General features: G+C 41.9%; 1 protein-coding gene across 5 annotated transcripts in view; it reads left to right on the top strand.

Moving 5' to 3' along the window:
- WDR47 (WD repeat domain 47) overlaps positions 1 to 16,761 on the top strand; it is a 48,017-nt gene extending 31,256 nt beyond the window's left edge. For all 5 annotated transcript variants that reach the window (XM_061633906.1, XM_061633910.1, XM_061633907.1 and 2 more), the window contains 5 exons: positions 3,852 to 4,021; positions 6,904 to 7,074; positions 7,374 to 7,505; positions 13,956 to 14,174; positions 15,229 to 16,761. In XM_061633906.1, the coding sequence (XP_061489890.1) occupies positions 3,852 to 4,021; positions 6,904 to 7,074; positions 7,374 to 7,505; positions 13,956 to 14,174; positions 15,229 to 15,371 (835 nt within the window). In that variant the 3' untranslated portion in view covers positions 15,372 to 16,761. The remainder of the gene's footprint in view (positions 1 to 3,851; positions 4,022 to 6,903; positions 7,075 to 7,373; positions 7,506 to 13,955; positions 14,175 to 15,228) is intronic.
- Positions 16,762 to 21,770: the final 5,009 nt, after the last annotated feature.

Here is a 21,770-nt window from a genome sequence, read left to right as displayed (position 1 = left end):
TACTCCTCTGCTTCCATTCTTCATATACCAGCCCCACTTTACAGCTTGTGCAGCATGACATTATTTTTTTTTAAAAAAACAATCTGCTATCACTATAAAAGCTTGGTTGTATTAACTTTTAGTTGCCTTATTAGCATCTTGCTTTTATTTGAGCTGCTCAGCAGCCAAATATTTACATTATTCCACTAGTTTTACACAATTTTTACTTCTGTGTGTAAGTAATTATTGATTGTAAATAGTTGTTTCCTTGCATCTTGAATAAATAATGGTTAAATTGGGATAGAGAAGAAAAACAATGCCAGGCACATTATTTATTTCCATGACCTTTTTAAATCTAAGAGCTGTAAAGTATTGGTGCAGTTTCCAAGGTACAAGGTGCTTGCATACTGGAAACTGCAATAGAAATTGAAATTGGTACATGACAGGAACCTGTGAAGGTATCTGAGAATCCCTAAATTTGGTTTCCTTTCTTACAGATTATTTTAAGGTTTTAGTTTTCCATTTATTTTTGCCTTTACAATGGCTAAAGGGTTATATTAGAAATGGCTAATTAGCTTTAGGAAAGTGGGAATGGTGATCTTCCCACAGTTCAGGTGTGCGCATTCAGTACTAACAAAAGATATCCAAAGGAGCTGTGGGAAATGAGTGTGCTATCTCCACTGATATTGTTCTTATCACCTTCCATGAGTTGGAAGATCTGTCTGAAGTGAAGAACCTTCTGTACTCATGGAGGCTGAGGCGGGTGGAGCTAGCACACTCATTCTCATGCCCCACTCCACTTGTTCAGACATGCACATTCAGTGTTAACTTGAAAGGGGCTCCTGCAGTCTGCAAACCAAGTTGGTTGGTTGTAGGTGCTAGAAGTGATATATTATGTTTCATTTAAACTCTGACCTTATACAAAGATTCTGGCCTCTATTACTTTATTGTATAGCTGAGAAAATGGTATATGATGATGCAGAGAGGAGATGCTATATAATAGATCTTACGCAGGGCTGGTTCTAAAGGGCGGCCAGGTGGGGCACTGGCCTGAGGGCCCCTGAGCTACAGGAGCCCCTGAGGTGCCCTCTGCGCCGCCCTCTGCGCCCCATCCACGATATGTGGCACCATCCTCCTGCCCGCCATTCCCTTGCCTCACCTACTTGTCTCCTGTCTTTTACCATTGCCCTTAATGAAGATGGCGGCCGCAGTTTCCCTAAGGTACTGAAGCCATGGCCGCCATCTTAGTTGATGGCAGAGATGTGCATGCATAGCACGTGCCATCAACAAAGATGGCGGCGGAGGCTTCATCCCCTTAGGGAAACTGCAGCTGCCATCTTAATTAAGGGCAATGGTAAAAGACTGGAGACAGGTAGGTGGGGGGGCCATGCGCAAGCCACGTGCGTTCGCGCTCACACGCACACGCCGGGATGCCCACGGGCCCTGGCATGCCTGGAGCCGGCCCTGATCTTATGTGCCACAACAAGGATAGGAGGCGGCTGTTACAGCAACAATAGTAACAAGGTTGAGGTTTGGTATCAGGACCTCATTTATGTCCTCTCTCTGGATGTGGAGTTTTAAACTCCTGATCTTGTAAGCTATTGCCTCAATAGAACAGCTAAGACCTAGGTTCTGCAGAATGCATTAGGATTCCATTGTGGTGGAACAAGATATCCATCATTACCAGTCTTTTGCAAGGGAACATGTTGGTCAAGTGCTTAGGTGCCCTTGGTTAATGCAGGATGATGAGTTTTCGGCCCTAAAAGTGTTCCCCAGAATGCCTTGTATAAAACAGGGCTGTGGAGTCGGTATGCCAAACCTTCGACTCCGACTCCTCTATTTTTCTACTGTCCGACTCCGACTCCACCCAAAATTGCTTCCAACTCCACAGTCCTGGAAAGGGCTGTAAATGTCTTTTTAAATTGGAAGCTCTCATAGGAGCATTTTTATCGCTGTCTGAATATGCGCTGATCTTGGCATCATAGCATTTGTCTTCATCTGGGTCCTGTGTCATACACTGACACACAAAATGTTTTCCATCTTGAGATATGGTGAAATGCTCATCTACAGCTGACTTCATGGGAAGCTTCTTTGACATTTTGAGTTTATATTTTAAAAAATTTGTCAATCAAAAATTATTTTGAAGTCGGAGTCGGTACATTTCTACCAACTCCGACTCCACCCAAAATTGCTTCTGACTCCGACTCCACGACTCCGACTCCACAGCCCTGGTATAAAAGAACTCTTAAGCTTTCCTAGAACCCAGAGGAAGCCGAGAACACACTTTATACCACACACTGAAAAAATCAGCAACATCCAGAAGTTCTAAGACAGCTGCACTGGTTAGGAAAATGATTTCAGAAGTGACAAAAGTTTGAATTATGCCGCTTTAGGCTAAAGATCAAACTAGATAAGCTACATGAAATTGGTGATCATATCTCCCAGGTTCTCTTAAAAACATAGCATTGGGGTCCCAAAATGGACCAGGACAGTGATATTGGGACAGAAGTTAACTCATTCCCACCAGGCCATATATGTATGTATGTATTTTATTTCAAATGTTTCTATACCACTTTTCATGCCAGTTGCCTTTCAATCGCTAAAATACTTGTTTAAAAACTCAAAATACAACAAAACTATCAAATCCCATTATAATCAGACAAATAAAATAGTCTTAAATAGACTAACCAGCATTAGACAAATGACCCAATATCAGACCTCGTGACCCAATATCAGACCTTGTGTAATCATGTTTTGTAACTCCCAAAGGCAATTCTGAAAAAGTGTGTTTAGGGCTCACTTAAGAAGTCAGCGTTGAAGCTTGCCTGATTCCCTCTGGGGGCCATTATTCCTTGTGCTTGTAAACCAAATGGATTTTACCAGGAGGCATCTCAACTGGACCTCAATCATAGGGAATGGGAGGCTGATATGGGTGCACATGGGTCCCTAAGGTAGCCTGGTCCCAGACCGTTTGGTACTTTAAAGGTCATCACCAACATTGGCAACTCCAAGTATCAGTGTGATCTCAACTGATCATCTGGCCCCAACTACGAGCTGGGCAGCTGCATTTTTTTAATATAAAAAAATTACTTTACAGTTCATTAAAACAATTAATATAAACCTTTTGAAAGTATGGCAGACTCTCTTTGCATGTTCTAGGAAAATGGACTTTCCTTGAACCTCCAGCCATTGTTGTGGTTATTATTTTTTATTAGACTTTTTAATTGCTTGTTACCCGAGGTCTCCAAGTGATTTACAACACGTTAAAGACATAAACACAAAAATACCACAAAACAGAACTAACCCCCACAGGAAGCACGGCAGCACACTAATAATAAAAACATCATCTCAGTCTATCAAATGCCCGGGAAAAAAGATAAGTCTTTACCTGGCACTGAAAAGATGTCACTGAAGGCAACAGGTGGACCTCACTGGGAAGAGCATTCCACAAATGGGTTATAAGATGCACCTCTGCACATTCTTATTACTTAAGGGACCCTTTCTATATTTCACATTTTAATTAAAATTAAACAAACAAGAGATGGATTGATTCCATAAAGGAAGCCACAGACCTGAACTTACAAGATCTGAACAGGGTGGTTCATGACAGATGCTCTTGGAGATCACTGATTCATAGGGTCGCCATAAGTCATAATCGACTTGAAGGCACATAACAACAACAATTAAAATTATTATTAATTTTAAATTCAGTTATGCCATTTTAAAACCTTTGCTAAAATAATTGCTCTCTTCCAATGCTCTTATAAGAGTAGAGACTATTAAATTGTAAAGATACATGACATTAGCCTTTGTCAGACTCTGTCCAGACATGCAGAATGATATAATAATCTTATCTTTAAATTATTTTTTAGTGGTAGTAACACTCCTAAACAACCAGTGGTTCGTTTCAAAAGGAACAAACATCACAAAGGATCAATCTATTGTGTGGCATGGAGTCCCTGTGGACAGTTGCTGGCAACTGGTTCTAATGACAAATATGTTAAAGTGCTACCTTTCAATGCAGACACCTGTAATGCAACAGGTAAGTGCACTGTTATAATTGTTTGTGAACCATTGTGGTTGTTGTTTTTTACACTTAAAAAGCATATAAATTGCTGTGGTGTTAAAGGGATTAGAAAGCTTTTATAATTTAAGAGAGCTTTAAATCAGGTGTGGGAAACCTTTGGCCCTCATGTGTTGCTGAACTGCAACTCCCAGGAGTCCCAGCAAGCATGGCCAATGGCTAGAGATTATGAGAGTCATAGTTCAGCAACATCGAGAGGGTCAAAGATTCCCCACACCTTTTTTAAATCCTTAGAAGATCTTTTAAAAACTGAGCCCAGTTGTAGTAGTAATAATTGTAAACTGCTGTTACTATTTTATACTGCACATCTGTGTACATGATGGCATTTTATAAGCAACCTAAATTTCAATGGAGGAACAAGGATAATTGGGGAACTTTCTGTTTCAGTGTTTCATTTGAGAAACCTGACAAAATATATCATTTTAATCATATTAATTTGGCTTTAGGAGAGTAAGAGGTGTGATGCTTATAAATGTAGTATGACAGAAACATTTGGCAGAGAAATGTTAGAGAACAGATTGCAGCAGACATCAAAGCTATTTTAGGCATTCCTGTTTTGGTTGCTTTCTATGAACCCTCACGGCATGCAGGGGTCAAATACAACCTGAAAGCACTGGGAGGAAAGCATAAAACTAATGTGCCTGTCTTCCACTATTCCATGGTCCATGTAGTCCTCAACAGTAACAAAGTATGAATGGTCATGAGGTGAAATATGTTAGACAAAAATGTTTTTCCTTGTATACATTTGGGGTCAATTCTACACCTATTGGAATGATAGATAAAACTGTAAAACCATGCATATAACCTGCTAGGTGTCCAAATTACCTCGCGTAGTGCCATGTAAAATTATAGGTTATTTGTCATATTTATAGGGTGCTTTACCAAGTATTTGTTCTGACCATTAGCACAAACTATGTTCTGACCATTAGCAGAGAATCTGTTCTGATCAGAGGATGAGAAAACAATATTTGGTCTATCTTCATAATAGATACATTGTTCACATCCCTTCACATTGCCACAAACAGCATCAGGGGTCAGTAGTACACCATATCTTTATGAAGGGTTGATTCCAACTAAGTTTGACTCAAAGTGGATCTTTTGAAACTGATGAACCTAAGTTAGTCATGTCCATTAATTTCCACGGGTCTCTTCTGAGGATGACTAGCATTGAATACAACCCAAAACCCTTTTAAAAACCTCAAATATAAAAACGTTTTTCACCAGTAAGAACCTCCCTTGTTACATAGCAAAACTACTTCTTCATCATAGCAATTTGCCCAAAATGTATATTCGACTTTTGGGATCATTGAGACTCCAGTTGTATCTGCAAATATTTGCAAGTAACCTGCATCTGGACTTCAGTTGGTGTCCAGACTTAATAGTAACTCACAATCAAAGAACAATAGATCACCATTTCTCTGTTTATGGTAATGTTTTGGAAAACAAACAATACAGTTCTCCACAAGAAAGTGTTAACTGTAGTATTTTTGTTTTTTAAGAAGATTTGACACGTTAACAGTAGTATTTTTGTTTTTTAAGATTTGACACTAGCAAAATAACGTGCCAAAGAAAGGAAGAACAGTGATTCTCCAATGCAGAATGATGCCCCCAGAATTCCAAGCTTAGAACTTCCTTTATTAAAATAAAATTAAAGACCACACATGGGTACCGGTGACCAGATGCATGATCAAACAGTGACCAATGTTTGCCTCCCCCCCAACAAATATGGCCGACATTGCCTGTCTAAATGCCTACATTGTTTGGAAGCTAAACAGCCCATGATGATGTGAACTTCCCAAAATATGTTCTTCCTAGTAGACTGTGGTCTTGAATAAATAATACCCTGGATTTAATCTTAATATATAGCATCTTTACCTGGGTTATCAAGAGAAATAGTCCCAGAACTGATAGGGCCTTTTACTGCTGACACCAAGAAAGGAGGTATGGTGTTATTTCTGCAGTCAGTACAATGACAAAATGTCACAGCAATGATGTGCTTCATGTGATTTTTATCTGCTGTACTCTGTGCAGTTGTGAAATGTGATAGTCGTGCATTGGCTACTCAGAGCATGTGCTATGTTTGCCAGATCTGTGAGATATATTGTTGTTACTGGTAATTCACGACTTATAATAATTGTTAGGCTATGTATGTTCAAAAATCAGTGGAGTCAGTAAGACACACACACATGTACCATTTGTGTAGGTTTCTGTACTTTTCTGGGGTATTGTTGACTCCAATGACATATGAGCCACTATAATGTTTTACTGGAAAAGGGAAGGTACGATAACTGTAACAAGAAATAGCATCCTAATTTGCTTTTTCTCCTCTCCCAAATTCTTTCTCATTTGTGTCATGCCTTTCACACTGTAAGCCTGGCAGCAAGAGATGTCCCACCACTGACATTTCTTACTTGCTGTAGGAACCTCTTTTCAGGGGCCCTTTTTATGGCTGAAGAGTGGGATTAAAATTCTATAAATAAGGTCTCAATGAAGGAAGGCCTGATTTGTTTTTTTTACTTGTAAGTGGTGTCATGTCTTGCTTAATAACTTAAACTGGGTATTTTATTTTGTACAGCTTTCATAAAGGACATTTGAACCCAATATCAGATTGGCATAGTTTTTCTATTGATCAAGGGTTGAGGAGGGGGCCTGACAAGTGTGGTTATTTTTTTGGGGTGGGACTCAAAATTGAGGTTTAACCCAAAATAGTTTGCTGGATAAATAGTTATAAAACTCCTAATTTTAATTCTGGATTGTGATCTTTCAGTACAAGCAAGTCTTGTGTGTGTGTGTATATATAGGTCATAATTGTTTTTTTCTCTTCATTTAAATTCTTTTAGGACCAGATCTGGAATTCAGTATGCATGATGGAACCATTAGGGATCTAGCTTTTATGGAAGGCCCTGAAAGTGGTGGTGCCATTTTAATAAGTGCTGGAGCTGGGGACTGTAATATTTATACAACAGACTGCCAGCGAGGGCAAGGTCTCCATGCTTTGAGTGGTCATACTGGTATGTTGCTGGCTCAGCTTTGGTAACTTTTGTCTAAATCAGTTTTACTAACCGTTGTAACTACAAATATTTGTGTTGCTGGATGAATGAGCCATTTTGAGAAAGTTTAAAGGTACACATTGTACACTTTACAGTGTAATTCACAATTATTTGGGACAACCCCCTATGTTATATGTAGAAGGTAACATTTTCCTTAATTGTATGCTGCTGACAAAAGTGTATTCCTGGCTAGAATATGAAGACTTTTATATGGCCTTTGTAAACCATAATTATTACACATTGAGATTTCTTATTTGCAGGTCACATTTTAGCACTTTATACATGGAGTGGATGGATGATAGCATCTGGTTCTCAAGACAAAACCGTACGATTTTGGGATCTCAGAGTACCCAGTTGTGTTCGGGTTGTTGGAACAACATTTCATGGAACTGGTAAGTTTACTAAAGTTAGAGCCAAGAAAGTTCAGTTCCATTATAATCATCATCATCATTATTTATTACCCACCCTTAACCTAAAGGACCCAGGATGGGTTACAACAATTTTAAATTATGACATTAAAAACAATTTAAAAACAACCAAAACCCCCAAAATAGGATGAGTCCTAAAAATACATGTTATCATTGTGAAAGGCCAAGGTAAAGCTGGGGGCTATCATTAGGAGATTTGGGCTGCAGTGTCACCAATATGCGGATGACACGCAGCTCTATCTCTCATTTAAATCTTCACCGAGGTTGGCTGTAGAAACCCTATCCAAGTGCCTGGAGTCGGTGAGTGGCTGGATGGGAAGGAATAAGCTGAAACTGAACCCTGACAAAACAGAGGTACTGCTCGTGGGAGACAAGGGAAGATTAGGGGATGTGGACCTGGTGCTCAATGGGGTACAACTGCCCCTGAAAGACGAGGTCTGCAGCCTCGGGATCATTCTTGATACCCAACTGTCCATGGAAGCTCAGGTCTCGCTGTGAGCCGGGCAGCACTGTATCAACTCCATCTGATACGGAGGCTGTGCCCCTACCTTCCCAATCACCTGCTCCCATTGATGGTACATGCCCTGGTCTCCTCACGCCTAGACTACTGTAATGCGCTCTATTTAGGGGCTACCCTTGAAAATGGTCCGGAAGTTGCAACTGGTACAGAATGCGGCAGCGCACCTGATTAAAGGCAGCTGCCGGCGTGATCACATAACTCCAGTGCTAAAAGAGTTGCACTGGCTACCAGTTGCTTGCCAGGCCCAATTCAATGTGTTGGTCTTTATGTTTAAATCCCTATACGGCCCAGTCTATCTGAAGGAGCGACTCCAGCATCATCAGCTATGCCGTCCAACAAGATCAGCCTCAAAAGACCTTCTCTCTATCCCATCAGTCAAAACAGCCAGACTGGTGAGGACTAGAGAGAGGGCTTTTTCAATTGTGGCCCCCACCCTGTATAACTCCCTCCCAAATGATCTCCGCCATGCCCCCTCTATAATGAGTTTCCGCTGGGCCGTGAAGACCTGGGTCTTCAGGCAGGCTTTTGGGGTGGGCTAGATTTTATTATCTTTGTGTCCGGATTTTTAATGTTTATTGTATCTGTATGTTTATTTTGTACGTCGCCCAGAGTGGCTGGATAGCCACCCAGATGGGCGACTAAGAAATCCAATAAATAAATAAATAAAGAGGTATGTCTTCAGCATTCGCCTAAAACTGTGCAATGAAGTTGCCAGATGCACTTTGGTGGGGAGGGTGTTCCACAACTTAGGGGCCGCCACAGAGAATGCCCTCTCCTGGGCCACCCCCACCCCCGAGCTTCCAAGGGTGGCAAAACTACTAAAAGGGCCCCTTCTGCTGATCTCAATACCCAAGAGGGTCTGTAGAGAAGGAGGCAGTCTTTCAGATATTTGGGACCCAAGTCATTTAGGGCTTTAAACACTAGCATGAGCACCTTGGAACAAACTGGCAACCAATGCAGCTGTCTTAAAACAGGGGTGTTATGAGATCTAAATGGAACTCCAGCCAGTAATCTGGCTGCTGCATTTTGGACCAGTTGAAGTTTCCGAGTCATCTTCAAGGGCAGCCCCAGCACAGAGCGCATTGCAGTAATCCAGTCTGGAAGTTACCAGAGCATGGAGTTCTGTGGCCAAGTCACCTTTGTCCAAAAGGCGCTGAAGCTGGCGAACCAGCCGGAGCTGGAAAAAGGCACTCCTAGCCACTGAGGCCACCTGAGCCTCCAATGACAATGTTAGATCCAGGAGTACCACCAAGTTGCGAACCTCCTCCTTTCAGGTGAGTGCAACCCCATCCAGAACAGGCCATCTCCCCACGTCTTGGATGTGAGAACTCTGGACATATAACACCTCTGTCTTTTCAGGACTCGATCTCAATTTATTGGCCCACATCTAGCCTGTCACCACCTCCAAGCACTGGTCCACACCTCAGCTGCCTCTCTCAATTCAGATGGAACAGAGAGAGAATTGGGTGTCACATGCATGTTGATGACACCTTACTACAAATCTCCTGATGACATCTCTTAGAGGCTTCATTTAGATGTTAAATAGGATGGGGAACAAGACGGAATCCTGAGGAACACCATAAGATAGTTCCCATGGTGCTAAACAGTAGCCTCATATAAAGTAGTGGAACCACTGAAGCACAGTGCCCCCAACCCCCACCTCCCTGAGACGTTCCAGAACAATACTGCGGTCAACAGTATCAAAAGCTGCCAAGAGATCAAGGAGAACAAGCAGGGTTGCACTTTCCCTATCTCTCTCTCCCAAGAGATGTCATCAACCAGAGCAACCAAGGCAGTTTCAGTGTCATGGTCAGGCCTAAAGCTAGACTGGAATAGATCCAAGTAATCAGTTTCCCCCAAGCATATCTGAAGGTGGATGTTACCAAATTCTTCTAAGATCCACAGGAAGTGGATTGGACTGTGAAAGACCAACCCAAATTGTGTTTGCGTTTTGACCAATCTGTAGGGCAGTACAATATCTCAGAGAGGAAGTCAGGTATCCCGCTCCCCTGGTGCATTCACTATAGCTGCCCAATTTCCCTGCTTTTTAAAGTTTGAAAGAAATATCTGTGGGCTATAGGTACGTTCTTAAACCACAGGGTTTTTTGCCTATTAGTGAATTTCTCTGCTTTTTAATCCGGGAGGTAAGAAATGGGATCCTGTGCAAGTGTGGTGAGAATGGATTGATCATTTGCATGCTTATTGAGTTCAGTGGGATTTACTCCTGTGCAATCATGCTTAGGAGAGGTGAAACTGACCACAGGGGATGGGGAGGAGGGGGGAGGCAGGAAAGGAGGGGGATGGGAGCAGGCAGGAGGGGAAGGGGAGAAGTACAGGTTTGATCATTTGCATGTTTATTGAGTTCAGTGGGATTTACTCCTGCGCAATCATGCTTAGGATAGGTAAAACTGACTCGGGGGGGAGAGGGATGGAGCGCTGGAGTGGGCAGGGAAGGAGGAAGAGGGGAGGAAGAAGGGAGAGGAGAGGGGATGGGAGGGGAAAGAGGGGAAAGGCAGGTTTGATCATTTGCATGCTTATTGAGTTCAATGGAATTTACTCCTGTGCAATCATGGGGGGGAAAGGAGCAGATTGGAGGGAGCAAAGGAAGGGGAAAGACAAGGCAGGGCAGGTTTGATCATGTGCTTGCTTACAGAGTTCAATAGTGTTTACTCCCATGCAGCCATGCTTAAGATAGGTAAAACTGACCATGGGAAGGAGGAAGGGGAGGGGGAAGGGGATGGAGGAACAAAGGAAGGGGAAGGGAAGGGGCAAGAGGGAGGAGGGAGGGTAGGTTTGATCATTTGCATACTTTTTGAGTTCAGTGGGATTTATTTCTGTGCAATCATGTTTGAAAATAGAAATGGACTGCCTTCAAGTCGATGCCAACTTATGGCGACCCTATGAATAGGGTTTTCATGGTAAGCGGTATTCAGAAGTGGTTTACCATTGCCTTCCTCTGAGGCTGAGAGGCAGTGACTGGCCGAAGGTCACCCAGTGAGCTTCATGGCTGTGTGGGGATTCAAACCCTGGTCATAGTCCAACAATGACCCGGAGGAGGGGAGGAATTGGGTGGGTGGGCACTGGCTGAGGGGAAGCCCCTTTCCTTTCCAAAAGGAAAACACTCTGAACAGTATCATTGCTTTTCAGCATTTCCCCTACCTTTCTATTCTACAGCAGGTACACGTAGCCTCAATTTAAGCCAAAGCTGTCCCTGGCTACATCCACACCAGGCCTTCATTTTACATTAGACAGTCATGGCTTCTGTCAAAGAATCCTGGGAAGTGTAGTTAGTGAAGGGTGTTCAGAATTGCTAGGAGACGCCCTGTTCCCCTCACAGAGCTTCAATCAGAGTGGCTGATTGTTAAACCAGTTTGGCCACTGGAGCTCTGTCAGTGGAATAAGAGTCTCCTCTCAGCACCCTTCACAAACTACACTTCCCAGGATTCTCTGGGGGAAGCCATGACTGTCTCAAGTGAAATAAAGGTCTGGTGCGGGTGTGGCCCCCTGATTAGCCAAACCCAGCAGCTGGGAGTCTGGCTTTTAGAACACTGACAGTTGGTCCTTACTGAGCATGCCCGACACTATCATTGAGTTCAAGGCAAAATTTCTTAAATTAATTAAAAATCAGCCAGGCATTTTTTAAACTTTTAAACCTCAGAAGATGAAGGTCACAGTATGGGGCAAGGTCAGTAATAGGATTACAGGTACTCTGTGAACATGGCTGATTTTTAATGAATTTCAACAGATTATGAGAACTCTGGCAGAAAAAAGTCCAAAAGATCTCTGGTTTCCCCCCTCATTTTAGCCTTTGAACTCTCTATTCTGACTGTTTCGTGTATTGCCATGAAAATTTAGAAGGTTGTTAAGTGTTTCTGAGTTCAGGACTATAGGTTTTGTAAGGCTTTGTTTTGAAATTAGCTTATGGGAAGCATCAGAATGGCATGGGGGGTATTTTCAATTTAACATTCAGAATGTGAAAAATCCATCCTGGCTATAGTATACAGCCACTCTTGTGGCTGTATAATATACACAGACCTTTGGTATAGTGGCACCTACCCTGTGGAATTCCCTCCCCTTAAATGTTAGACAGGTGCCATCTCTGTTATCTTTTTGGCACCTATTGAAGATTTTCCTCTTTCAAGAAGCCTTTTATCTTCTATCCCAGTCTGCATCTGTGTTGGAATTGCTTTTTAGTATGTTCTTAAACCGTCTTTTTAAAAATGTTTTTAATCTTAGAAGATGCTTTGAAAGCTTTTTTTAAGAAACTTTTTGTTTTGTTTTAATGTGTTTTAAAGTTTGTTTTTATGGTTTTAATGTTTTTAGTGCTTTTGTTTGCCGCCCTGGGCTCCTGCTAGGAGGAAGGGCAGGATATAAATCAAATAATATATATTTGAATATATATTTATATCACATATATATAAATTATGAAGATTATCTATCAGTTTTTTTAGGAGCCAAAGGTGAGATTGAATTTTGTCTCATACAGGTACTGATTTTTTAAAAAAATACAGAGTAACTTGCTTGAAATATTAACTAGTGTTTGCTATTAGTGAAAACTATGTTTAGCATGTTCAAAACAGTAAGTTAGATTTGCAAGGATAAACAACCATAATTGCAATATTCTTCTAATATTAAATGATAGAACAATTAAAATAGATTTATTTATATAGTGTCATCTATGTACATGGGCTTTTACAAAAAAACAGGTATGAAAAGTCCCTGGAACAGGGAAATAGAAGAAGGGGGAGGCATGCACATGCAGGGGGAGAATATATGATTATTTCATTTCCACATACTTTGGCTTAGTTACAGTTCAGCATCTAGAAACAAGTGGAATCCTCCAAAATGCATCATATACCTGGAATTGTATCTAGCTTTGTTCTGATCTGTATTTTATAAGGACAGAGGTGCTGTGCATTGGTGGTTCCCAAGTTCGGATAACTAGTCAATTGCCTGCTTTGGATGGGGTCGTACTCCCTCTGAAAGAGAAGACTTGTAGTCTGGGGGTGCTCTTGGATCCATCTTTGCTGCTAGAGGCCCAGGTGACCTCAGTGGCTAGGAGTGCATTTTACCAGCTTTGGCTGGTAAGACAACTGCAGCTGTTTCTGGACTGGGATAGCCTGACCATTGTTGTCCATGCATTGGTCACCTCCAGGCTGGATTAATGTAATGTGTTCTATGTGGGGCTGCTCATGAGGTTGGTCCAGAAGCTGCAACTGGTGCAAAATGCGGCAGCGTGACTGCTCACTGGGGCAGGGTATTGCCAACATGTTATCCCGCTGCTAAAAGAATTGCACTGGTTTCCCATTAGCTACTGGGCCAAGTTCAAGGCTCTGGTTTTGATGTACAAACCCCTATGCAGCTTGGGACCAGGATACCTGAAAAATTGTCTTACCCCTTATATACCCAGTCGATCACTACGCTCTGCAGGTGAAGGCCTCCTGCAGATACCATCTTATCTGGAAGTCTGTTCTGCACAACATAGGAAATGGACCTTTAGTGTAGTGGCACTTCCCTATTGGAATTCCCTCCCCATAAATATTAGACAGGCACCATCTCTGTTATCTTTTCGGCACCTACTGAAGACCTTCCTCTTTCAACAAGCCTTTTAAGTAGAGATCTTATCCCAGTCTGTGTTGGAATTACTTTTTTAGATGATTTTAAAACTTTTTTAAAAAGCTGCTTTTCAAAGATGCTTTATTTTAATATGTTTTAAAGTATTTTGTTTTTAAGACGTTTTAGAGTGTTTTTAGTGTTTTTGTTTGCTGCCCTGGGGTCCTTCTGGGAGGAAGGGTGGGATATAAATTTTATTAAATAAATAAATAAAGTCTTTATTCAAAACTATAGACACAGCCTAGAGAAATGTATTAATTTAACTGAATTTCTCTTTGCAGGCAGTGCTGTGGCATCTGTAGCTGTAGATCCTAGTGGTCGTCTTCTAGCTACAGGTCAGGAGGATTCCAGCTGTATGCTGTATGATATTCGTGGAGGGCGAATGGTACAGAGTTACCATCCACATTCCAGTGATGTCCGTTCTGTTCGTTTCTCCCCTGGGGCTCATTACCTGCTCACGGGATCTTACGATATGAAAATCAAAGTGACAGACTTGCAAGGTAATGTACCTGCTAAACCAGCAATTAATAACAAGAACAGGGGGTTCCTTTTTCTTTTTGAGACAACTTCATAGATTACCAGGAAGCAGAGAAAGGAATAGCATGGATGACTGATATGTCAAACTTTATTGCTTCTAGAAAGTATGATGTGGGATTTGTGAGCAAAATCTGTCTGCCTCATTGGAACTATACCTACTTATTTGGGAGTAAGCCTCATTGAACTCAGTGGGATTTACTTCTGAGTAGACATTTATATCATTGTGCTGTAAAAGTAGAATTGAGGAAAAAAGAATAAGCCATCTGTGTTCCTTCTTTCATTGCCCCTTGGCAGCCAGACTATGCAGGGCCGGTTCTAAGGGGCGGCCAGGTTGGGCACTGGCCCGAGGGCCCTGCACCTACAGCAGCCCCTGAGGGGCCCTCCACTCCCCTTCTGTGATCCACGGCACGAGTCATGCCGCGGATCGCAAGATGAAACCTTCCAAGCCACCCGCCATTCCCCCCGCTTCACCTACCTTTCTCTGCTGTTCTTTGCGGCTGCGCAGTACGCGCACAGGGTTGCCATCAATCAAGATGGCAGCCGAGGTTTCTGTAAGGGACTGAAGCCTCTGCCGCCATCTTGGTTGATGGCAGCAATGCGTGTGCTGAATGCCATCAACCAAGATGGCAGCAGAGGCTTCAGTCCCTTACTGAAACCTCAGCTGCCATCTTGATTGATGGCAACCCTGCGCGCGGAATGCGCGCAGCTGCAATTAACAGCAGAGAAACGTAGGTGAAGTGGGGGGGATGGCAGGGGGGTGGCGGGTGGCTCGGAAGGTCTTGTCTTGCAATCCACGGGATCACGGAAGGGGAGCAGAGGGGCCCGGGGCAGGCTAATGCCCAAGGGCCCCCGCATTCCTGGAGCTGGCCCTGAGTCTATGAACTGAACTTAGAATTGCTGTATTCTCAGGATTTGATCTAAAAGTTGTTCTTAATGCAATCTACGTGCAAAAGTAAAGTGAATGATAATTCTGTATAAAATTCATGTAAACAATGATGATTCCATTTTTTCCCATAGGTGACCTTACCAAGCAGCTTCCAACTATGGTGGTAGGGGAGCATAAGGACAAAGTGATTCAGTGCAGGTGGCATACACAAGATCTTTCCTTCTTGTCATCTTCTGCAGACAGAACTGTAAGACTCTGGACCTATAATGGCTAAAGAGTAGTTGTTAAAGCTACAGATAAAGCACACGCACATATGACTACTGGAACATTCAATTAGGCATTAAACAGAGCAGCATTTGATCAGGAAAGTGTCTCATGGAGAAGAGATGTTTCCCACAGTTACCTGATTGCTAGAAGGTGTTGATGTATTTATAGTATTACTTTTCAGTGCTTTCTATGTGATCTCATGCTGCTATGACCTATCATAGTCTTGTTGCTGAAGTCTGTTGAAAGAGCTCTTGCAATGTCAGTGTGCACTCAAAAAGACTAATTATGTGTTTACAGTTTAGTGTTAATTGCATTCTCTGGTCTTTGCCTCAATGACCTTTTTTTCTCTACAGAAATAAAAATTGATCCACAATTCAGTCACGTTCACATGAAATATCATTCGGTCCACACAGAACAGATTAAAAAAAACACCCCACACACAGCTAGTTATGCTGTGTACTACACTGTTGCTTACATCAGGTCTTAACTAGTGGTCAAATTTCTTTTGCGTTAAAATTTCATGTTTGGATTTTAGTACCTATAATTATGAACTCTAAAGGTGGTTAGGTAGTGGCTGACTCTTGATCACAGTCCATTATGTATAATGCATTGGTTTTCGACTTAGATTATTTATTATTGGATCATGATCTACACTTTAAGCTTTTGGTGGAAAAAAACCATTGGTTTGCTGAAGAGTCATTAACACTTTTGAATGCAACAAAATACCTCTGTGTAATGTACTATATGAAAGCAGGCACATAGTTGGATATGGTTGGTACAGTGATTTTAATAACTATAGCCATGATCCCTCAAATCTTCATGCACATATGTGGAGAGACTGTGTATGCAGCTAGAAGTTTTCTGAAGTTTCCATCAGAGCTGATTCCATCGCTGAAGATTTTAATACTGATTAAACTTGGAAGTAGCTTGCTGCTTTAGCAGTGCAAATGATTATGCTGAAGACTTCAAAGAAACCTCTGCTGCACATGCTGTTTCTCTGTGTGTGCCTATAGAGTACCACATTAAAGGCAACAGCATGGCTTGAAATGCTATGTCTGCATGATAATGTAAAAGTAAATTATTTCCCAGTTGAGAGGCTTATTGTTTTTTTTAATTTCTTGCACTGTCTCTATAATACAGAATTGCAATTTTATTTCTAAATATCATTAGAGTATTATGTTTATGTATTGTTTATATTTTCATATTGTACAGTTATATTGCTTTTAAATTAAATTCTTAAATATTTCGGTTATTTATTTGAAGTACGGTTACAATTTGGTTCTTATTAATAATTCCGGTGCACTGTAGCAAGACCTTTTTAACTATCGTAAAAAAGTTGAGGTTAATATAGAAGTGTATACGTGCTTTAAACTCAATAAAGACTTTGACACCTGATAGTGAAATGACAAATTATTTCATACACTAATGATTATACACTGTATTAACCTAAACATGCTGCTCTAAAACAAGGTGTGGGACTGTCTTTAAAAAGTATTGTAGCCAAGCTTCTTTTAGAGCAAGTCAGTAATTTATCCCTCATTATTGCAGATTTATGTAAAAACTTTCAAACCTATTATATTGGAGTACTTGTATTCCCCTGTTAACCATTTTGGGGAGAAATGCATATCAAATGTATTTTAGAGGCAATAGGAACCTCTGGCCCACGGGTCAATTTAAGTCCCAATCTGCACTCACCACCCCACAGCTGACGTCGTATAAAATTTGTGGGCTGGGCCACCAAGAGACAGGTGCGGGGATACTGTTAAGCTAAGCCCACAGCCAGCATGAACCCCAGGCGTTGAGCTTTCATTTTTTTAATGAAGGGCTACGTTGTAAAGCAAGGAACCCTTTAAAATGATTTCTGTGAAATGAGCTCAGTCTCGCTGCTCCGATCTTTTAGCCAATGAGTGAAGACAGAGCTTTGATTGACAAGTGAGTTGTTTTGATAGCAGCTGATAGAAATCTGTAGGGACTTAGAGCTGCTGTTTCCCCCTTCCCTTTACTGCACGTTTCCTACTTGGGTCTCATTTTCTAGTCCTTGGAATCTCTGTAGTTTGCCCATTCTTTTTTCCTAGCAACCAGGATGCATCTTTCCTGTGATAGGTTCATCTGAGATCAGGTACTCCTAGAATTATTTATTTCCATAAATAAGCCAGGTGGGTATTAAAGTATCCCCCCACCCCCAATGGTAAATGCAAAATGTGAAAACTTTGCTACTAGGCTTAGGCATGTCTCCTGCTGTGCAGGAGCTAAAGTCCAGGCTCTCATTAAGAATTCACTGTATAGTTGACTTGCAGTGCAATGGTATACATATCTACTCAGAAGTATGTTTCTTTGTGTTTAATGGGGCTTACTCCCAGGTAAGTGGGTACAGGACTGCAGCCTAGGCTTTGGTTTAGGGTTGGCATTGGGGGAAAGCAGGGTTCTTGTGCCTTTAACAACTGTGTGACAGGCAGAAATTCAAAAGGTTAAATCTTTTCTAGTATGGAAATACAATTATGTGGAAAGTTTTACCTGTTCATGTTCTGTCTGTCAGACGTTTTATTATGTGTGTCTATTGATTTATTTTGGCCCCTGCACTCCACCTGCAAAAGAGGGCACAAATTTGTAAATGACACTAAACATATGCAAACTTTATATGAGTGTGCTGGAGAGCCCAATTCATGCATTGTACTGGGCCCAGAAAATTGTGTTGGCACTGCTGTGGAGTACAACAGGTAAAGACACAGCTACAAAGGACAATCAAGAGTCTTAAAGCACACTCCCAACTGTTCCTTGGCAAGCAGGCCTTGCATCTGGCACAGTTTTAAATTTAGTGCCAATTGCAATCCTCAGTGGGATTGGTTTCACTCAGGAGCTCCCGTGTGGAGCTGATCCATTCAAAAAGCAGAGCATGCAATCAGGGCTGATCAGCTGATTGGCACTGTTTACAAGACTTGTTTAGGTTGGCTGCACTTGGGAATTACCAGTTGGGAGCTTCCGAGTGCAGCCAATTGAACTGCCAGTCCTGCTGTGAGAAGGGATCTTCCTTTGCAGGAGCACTTTGAAGCCAAAGGAAGTTGGATCACCTGACTGCAGGTAACTGACAGGTGGCTAGCCCCACCCACCTGTCAGTGGCCTGTAGGAGAGCTCAGAATTTGGCTTCCTGGATGGATCCTGTTCCCCACCCCTGCTTTATAACACAGAAATGAATATTAAAATGTGCAACAATAAGTATATTGCCAGAATCTAATGAAAATGTTGACAATTTAATTTTGAAAGCACATAATTCAGTAGATAGTTTCACTTTCTGTTCTTTATTTCAGAACTCAATTTGCTGATATGCTTCACTACATTCTGATATTACTATTTATTTATATAGCACGATTTATGTACTGTACAAAGAACAGGAATAACAGGTCCCTATCCCCAGGGGCTTACACTCTAAAATAGACAAAAGGAAACAGAGGAAGGGGGTAATGTAAGTAGCGGAAAATATGTGATTATTTCAATTATACATACTTAGTTTTAGTTACAATAAAAGCCTACCCTGGACCCATTGGTTTGTGACAACTACCGCCCGGTTCCTTTTTAGGGAAGGTGATTGAGAGGGTTGTGGTGCAGCAATTGCAAGTACTCTTGGATGAAACAGTTTATCTTTAACCATTCCAGTCTGGGCTCAGGCCTGGTGATGGGACTGAAATGGCCTTGATCATCCTAATGGATGACGTTTATTGAGCAAAGGATGGGAGTGCGATCCTGTTATTCTTACTTGTTCTCTCAGTGGTTTTTGATACCCATGTCACCAAGTCAGCTCAGGAGGATACCATGATCAATGGTATCAGTGCCACTGTTTTACAGTGGTTCTGATCCTATCTCCAGGGTTGCTTTCAGAGAATAGCATTGGGTGATTGTCTTTGGCCCCCTGGCAGTTGCAGTGTGGGGTGCCATAGGATACCATCATGTTCCCAATGCTGTTTTAACATCTATATGAAGCCTTTGGGAGCAGTCATCAGGATATTTGGTATTCAGTATGCTGATGATACCCAGCTCTATTTCTCTGTAACATCTGTATTGGGAGAAGCTGTGCAAGCCCTGGACCAGTGCCTGTACTTGATGGTGGGCTAATAACCTGAGTCTGAATCCTAGCAAGATAGAGGTGCTGTGGGTTGGTGGTGCCCAAGTTTGGATAATTGGTCAATTGCCTGCTTTAGATGGGGTTGTACTCCCCCTGAAACAGCAGGTTTGTTATCTGGGGGTGCTCCTAAATCCATCTTTGTTGCTAGAGGCCCAGGTGACCTCAGTGGCTAGGAGTGCATTTTACCAGCTTCAGCTGGTAAGACAGCTATGGCCATTTCCGGACCGGGATAGCCTGACCACTGTTGTCCATGCACTGATAACCTCGAGGCTGTAATGACCTCTATGTGGGGCTGCCCTTGAAGTTGGTCCAGAAGCTGCAGCTGGTACAAAATGCGGTGGCACAACTGCTCACTGGGGCAGTATATCGCCAATATGTCACCCCCGCTGCTGAAAGAATTGTATTGGCTGCCCGTTAGCTACTGGGCCAAGTTCACAGTTCTAGTTTTGGTGTACAAAGCCCTATGCAGCTTGAGACCAGGATACCTGAAATATAATTTTACTCCTTATATACCCAGTCAATCACTGCACTTTGTAGGTGAGGGCCTCCTGCAGATACATCTTATTTGGAGGTCCGTTCTGCACAACACAGGAAGCGGAGCTTTGGGATTCTCTCCCCTTAAATAGTAGACAGGCATCATTTTTAAGTAGAGACCTTATTCCAGTCTGCATCTGTACTAGAAATGCTTTTAAAGATGTTTTTAAAGTTGTTTTTTGAAGATGTTTTGTTTTAATGCTTTTAAAGATGTTTTGTTTTAATATGTTTTAATGTCTTTTGTTTTTAAGACATTTTAAAGTGCTTTTAGTGTTTTTATGTGCCGCCCTGGGCTTCTTCTGGAACAAAGAGTAGGATATAAATTTAATAAACAATAAACTAACTAAATAAATACAATAAAGTATAGTACTATGGAGATAATCCAAAGGCTTCCCAGACATATGGAACGATCCAAATCCTAGATCCACCGGGATGAGAAGAGTTTGGAATAGGTGGATCTCCAGCTGAGCCTGGCCTTAGCCAGGGCCATGCCACTATAAAATCCTCATCCTGGCTCAGCCACAGATACACCAACATGTGTCCTCTATACCAGCTCAGCTGATGCCAGGGTAAGTCCTGAAAAAGGGGCATTCTGAGGGCATGGAAGGGGCAGGACAGGGTAGGAAGAGATTTACCCCTATTCCAAACTCTGTTCAGCCTAGCATTCCAGCAGAAGTTACACTGGCAAAGTAAGTCAAACTCAGTTTTAAAGGCTCCCCCCCGCCAGCCTTGGGCTGGCTTAACTGGCAGTAGCCCCCACTTCTGAACAGAGTTTGGAACGGGGTAAGTTATAGCGGCATAATTTACCCCCACGTAAATTACACTGGCTTCCTACAGTTTAGATTGCCTTGCCTGGGACTTAATCAAGGGAACAGTGGCTGTGGTCCCTCATGCAGCTGGCAGAAGAAATGCTGAGATTAGTTTCACTGAATCCAGGCTTAGTGTTGCGTACAAACTAGGAATCCTGGTTTAAAACAAGTCTGTTCAACTTCAAAATAAGCCAAACCGTGAGTATGAAGCTGGCTTATTAAACTAGTTTGTGTTAAACCAGAATTCCTGGTTACTTCTAAGTAGTGCCAAGCTGAAATCCAGTGAAGAAGCTAATCTTGGCAGCTCAACTAGGAGGAGGATGGCAGCATGCAACCCCACTGCTTTGCTTGGCACACTGAGGCTCATCCACATAGTGCTAAACCAGTAGGTGTATAAACCAACCCATTTTCAGTTGATCTCTACACATCACATGTTTTTACATCTTTAAATTGTATCCTTCTTTAAAAAAAATGATCCCGCTTTATAGCCCCAAGTTTCTCACAAAAAAAGCATATTCAAGTCTAGTACTGGGAACAAATTAAAAGTCTTCATAAAGAGGAGAGCTGGGAAAGAGGCTGGCTGGCTGGAGGACAAAACACACAAACACAGAGAGGCAGAAAAAACAACAACACATCCCCAGAGGGAAGGAAAAACAAACCCAAACCCTGCTATATTATCTTGGACCCCTAACAAAGAGTATGAAAATAATAAAAAATGGATTTGAAGAAGGCAAAGGTCACAAGCAAGATTGAATGGAACTGACTAAATATAGAATCCTAAATTTCCTTAAATGTTGGATTATATGAAGGAGGGGTTTTCCTAAACCAAAATAAGGGGGAAAGTATCTAGATCCCTATTTTATTAAAATGTTTCTATCCCATTCCATGTCAACTGGACTCAGGATGGGATATATATTCAATAAAATAATAGTTAATATAATAAAAC

This window comes from Rhineura floridana, chromosome 6 (genome assembly GCF_030035675.1).
Source record: "Rhineura floridana isolate rRhiFlo1 chromosome 6, rRhiFlo1.hap2, whole genome shotgun sequence".
Lineage (NCBI taxonomy): Eukaryota > Metazoa > Chordata > Lepidosauria > Squamata > Rhineuridae > Rhineura > Rhineura floridana.
Note: the sequence above shows the minus strand (reverse complement) of the source record. Positions and strands in the feature narration are given on the sequence as shown.